The sequence below is a fragment of the Loa loa genome (genome assembly GCF_000183805.2).
Source record: "Loa loa unplaced genomic scaffold supercont3.336, whole genome shotgun sequence".
NCBI classification, from domain to species: domain Eukaryota; kingdom Metazoa; phylum Nematoda; class Chromadorea; order Rhabditida; family Onchocercidae; genus Loa; species Loa loa.
In genome coordinates this window covers 29,166-34,037 of record NW_018108516.1, presented here as the reverse complement: position 1 = coordinate 34,037, position 4,872 = coordinate 29,166, and the positions used below count along the sequence as shown (strand labels likewise).

At 28.9% G+C, this 4,872-nt stretch overlaps 1 protein-coding gene across 1 annotated transcript in view; it reads left to right on the top strand.

The window, feature by feature from the left end:
• LOAG_18503 (Dip2a protein) overlaps positions 1 to 3,252 on the top strand; it is a gene marked incomplete at its 3' end in the record, with an annotated part of 20,285 nt that extends 17,033 nt beyond the window's left edge. Inside the window, exons 32-37 of the mRNA XM_020451163.1 lie at positions 481 to 604; positions 981 to 1,124; positions 1,261 to 1,424; positions 1,901 to 1,989; positions 2,332 to 2,455; positions 3,000 to 3,252. Of these exons, the coding sequence (XP_020305081.1) occupies positions 481 to 604; positions 981 to 1,124; positions 1,261 to 1,424; positions 1,901 to 1,989; positions 2,332 to 2,455; positions 3,000 to 3,252 (898 nt within the window). The remainder of the gene's footprint in view (positions 1 to 480; positions 605 to 980; positions 1,125 to 1,260; positions 1,425 to 1,900; positions 1,990 to 2,331; positions 2,456 to 2,999) is intronic.
• Between the last annotated feature and the right edge of the window lie 1,620 nt (positions 3,253 to 4,872).

Here is a 4,872-nt window from a genome sequence, read left to right as displayed (position 1 = left end):
TTATATATATATATATATATATATATATATATATATATATATATATGTATAGGAGAGAAGCTTTTGCAAATACCACCAGGGTCATCATGGAAGTTAGCTGATCTTTAGCCATGCTGCAGACGTATGAAAACACCGAAATTTCTTCCTGATATCCGCCATTGATGAGCTACATTCTCCTCATCGCCTTAATATTGCTTATAAGATTGCTTCATCCTATCTGATGGATATTCTATAAATTTTATTTTAATAAATTTCATTTCGGTAATCCATCAAGTGTTGTATTTTCTGTCTTCCAAAATTTTTTTTTTTTGCTGTGGAAACACGTAGTTAGATTCAGCTAGTATTATATAATTATATCAATGTTATATAATTTATATTAATACATTTATACTTATATTAATTTATATTAGTATTACATTTATATTGTATTAATTTATATTCAAGCTTCTAATGTGTTTACATGAAAAATTTTTATTACAGCGTTCGTACGTGTGTTGTGGTTGCAGAGGAAAGGCCACGAGTTACTTTATGTGCTGCATTTTCTAAGCTCTTTGCACCTTTGGGTCTTAATTCACGTGCAGTATCTACATCATTTGGTTGTCGGGTATAGTATCTTTTTTCATTTAATTCTCAATTTTTTTTTTTTTGATTTTATATGACAAATAAATTTGTAGTTAAAACTAGGTTGCAAATATACTTCTTGGGTATATTTAACCTTTGTTTTACTTTTTTTACTTTTTCTTTTTTTCACCCTTTTTTTTACTTTTTCTCACTTTTACATCTATTATTCAACAAACTTATATTAAAATTCCGGGTGGTTCCGAGATTTTGTATTGATTTGCTAAATTTGGGTATTGATTAGACGTGATGATCGTCATTTGTTGTTAAGCATTGGAACATTTTATTTAACTGAATCATTTCTTCCTTTTTTTTATTGGCCGTAATATTTTTGTTTTCAAAAGATCATTTTCAATTTATAGGTTAACACAGCAATCTGTATGCAAGGAGCAGCGAGTCCGGATCCGGCAACAGTATACGTTGATGCACGAGCATTACATAATGATCGTGTAACGCTTGTTGAAAAGGGTGCACCACATAGCATAGCATTAATGGAAAGTGGAAAGGTATATTTTCTTTCATTTCGAAAAGATCAAATTTTACATTTTTATGATTAGATATTGACCGACATTTTGCTCATTAATCTTTCAAACCACAGGGAGTACATAGCTGTGATAGATTAAATGAAATGATTCATTTTAGTTGTTACCCGGTGTGGAAGTGGTAATTGCAAACCCGGAAACTAGAGGTCAGTGTGCCGATTCACATCTGGGTGAAATTTGGGTTGCATGTTCACATAATGCAGTTGGTTATTTCACATTATACGGTGAAGAAGCATCATTGCATACTGACCACTTTAATGCAAGGTAATATTTTTGACATTTTGATTTGAACTACGAATAAGCTAAGCTATGGACTAATACATATCCATTAGGTTATTTACATGGTCAATTTTTATACCACTTGTGTCTCGTCATCTTGTTCTCAGTTAACTTCTTTTAATTTTGACATTAGAGATTACTTCAGCTGAATCATTCCCTTTTTTTGTGACATTAAGTATTAATTTAGTTAGCAGCAGGTTCATCAACTAATCGTGAAGATAGCCTTAATATTTAAATTAAGGCGTTCAGACTATTTTTCCGTTGGTAGGGCATCTTGTTCCTCATCTATGAACCTACATACGGTATATTAGCAAAAATAACGGAGGAAGATATTTTTACCACTCTTTTCATTTGATAAACATTTTTCCCATTTTATTCCGTGGCAGTCAGACTTGCATGGCTGCTCCATATACGTTCTTGCAGTACGTGGAGCTACGTTATACTTAGACGTTTATTTTTAGGTTAACAACTGGTGACACTCTTAAACGTTTTGCACGTACGGGTTATTTGGGTTTTCTTCGGCGGACACAATCCATAACGGCTGATGGAGGTGACTTTTTTCTTCCATGACTTTTTAATGATTGTTTTAAATGAACTGTTGGAAATTTCGAGCTCCACTAATCTATTTTAACATTAACGTTCTAAAAAACAAGTTTTTATGATTGACTTGTTTACTTTTTTAATTAGAAAGTTTTCCAAATTTCTAGAAAATCACTTGCAATAAAAATTGTTGGAAATCTAAATCATTTTTGGACTTAATAGGACTTATGTCTTTGGGACATTTATGGCACTTGAACTCTATTCTTCCTAACTTAGGTTAATTCCACTAATAATCATAAACTTGCTGTCGGATGTAGTTGCACGATAAAGGAGGTAAATTATGTTGTTGTAGAGTTACACGATGCAGTATTTGTTGTTGGTGCATTGGATGAAGCACTGATGTTACGCGGAATGAGATACCATCCGGTGGATATCGAAGCAACCGTAATACGAGCTCATCGCAAAATTTCTGAATGGTTGGTGCCGTTGTTTACCAACTTGAGAACTTCAAATTTACCTTAATTGCTGCTGATATGAGATTTGAAATGTAAATGTATATGAGTATTTTCATTATTCTGAACATATATTAAAGCTGTTAATATGGGGAATGCATAGGCTTATATTGAATTTTAAAATCTTCGTTCAGTAGTTCAAAATGCATCATTTTTCATCCCATTATGTGTGTATCAGTACTGGGACGGCAAAATCCAGATGGGAAGGAGATGGATAGGCTTAATGATAATCTCCAACAGTACTTTATATTTTCATACTGTGACTTGTTACAAATCATATAAGTTCGATTCTTGAAAAATGAGATAATTGCAATTTTTTTGATAATGTTAACACTAATAATTTTGATACGGAAATGGGTGTGAATGATTCATTTTTTATTAACTGATAATAGATATTTCGATATGTTTCGAGGAAATAGTTTCCAAATACTAAGGATGGTTGTTTTTTTTGAACATTCAAATTTTCAAATTATTATTTGTTGGCTATAATAAATAATTAAATTTTCAGTGCCGTATTCACATGGACGCATCTTTTGGTTGTAGTTGCCGAAACTGAAAGTGCGGAATCAGAAGCGTTAGATTTAGTACCAGCTATAACATCTGCTGTACTGGAAGAGCATCATTTGATTGTGGGTGTTGTGGTAATTGTTGATCCTGGCGTGGTACCAATAAATAGTCGAGGAGAAAAGCAACGGATGCATTTACGGGATGCTTTCTTAAAAGATATGCTTGATCCCATTTATGTCGCTTACAACATGTAAAAGATATTTAGGATAATTTTAAATTAGACTTTAAATAAATTAATTACAAAGTATAAAATTACTAACAAAATTGACAAGGCATTAATAAGTGTGTTTATTAATGTCATTTTTCCTAATAAATATGTTCAATTTTTGGTACCCTTCGTATATTTCCTCTAATTTAGCTATATTTTAATCGCTATTTTTTAGCTATAATCTAATTGCAATTTTTGTGTGTGTCTTTTTTAATTAAAGTATGAATAGTCTAAGAGGGAATGTTTTTCATGTTTAATGTAATGAAAGATTCCATAGAATATTGAAAATTTCGCAGTGGATTATTTTCTTTTTTTTTAAGATTTATTAGAAAACTAAAAAAAATGAACTGCTTGACGAAAAAAAAATTTTAAAATTTGTTAGAAAAAAAGGGTTTTTTTTTGGAGAAAATTTTAATAAATATAGAATTTAAATAAAAATATTATGTTAGGAACGATATAAAATTATGTATATCGATTTTGTGAAATAATGTTTATACAATTTTGCATTGCTCATTCATCATTGTATTATCTAAAAAATTGTAAGATAAGAATATTGCCTCCTGGATTATTTCCAGTATATGTCATGTTAATTTGTATTACAAAAAAAAAAAATTTTTTTAATCTTCCTCTTCTTGGCTCTGATTTTGAAAATTATCATTTGTTGGCTACACAACTTTTATTACTGTTAATAAATTTCTTCTAATTATTGTTAATATTTGAAAATTTTAATTGTTTGTTTAAGATGATGAGAAACACAAAATTAAATATTCGTATAATTTATAAAATATTGGAAATTTCAATATAATATTGGATTAATTCGAAATGAATTAATTGAACAGATTATTAATTAAATTAATAGCACATAGAAATTTTCAGTGATGAGATGATTGAATGAATGATAGACAATCAAACGAGAAGAATGGTTTTGTGAATGGTTTTAGAATGAGTAATAATGAAAAGCGATTACAACTTTATTAATATTATTTCTAGACTATTTTTTATAGTATTATTATGTCGAGAAATGAAATTAGGGATGGAATTAATTAATTTAAAGTAACTAATGCATATTAATTATGTTATTGTAAAAATTTTGAAAAGTAGTTTTTAATTACATTTATTTCGTTTTTCTTCTAAATTTACGCTAAAATTGTTCTTCAATTAATAAAATTCCTCTTTTTCTTTTCCTCCCCTCGTCTCTCCAAATTTCGCGCTATTTTCCACTTCCATATTGTCTATATACTTAGTAATATTTTTATATGTCTTATTTTACATATACTTTGATTATTTTGATAAAATGTATACATCAATTATTGATTAAATATGTTACAATCATTATGTGATATTATCATCTTATCCTGTATTGAAGTCATTGTAGGACAATCAATCTATCAATGGTAGAGATGGTATTTTATTTTCAATCTAGAATTACATCATTCTGGGAATATAATAACTGGAATATGAATTTCTTGGGATAAACTATACTATGGTTTTCATGATTTTCCGATTCTTTTAATTCTAATTCTTCCAATTCCTACGATCATAGTATGATACTTTATTTTATTTTTATTTTAGTAGTAATAGTTTTAAAAATTTCAAAATTATTTTT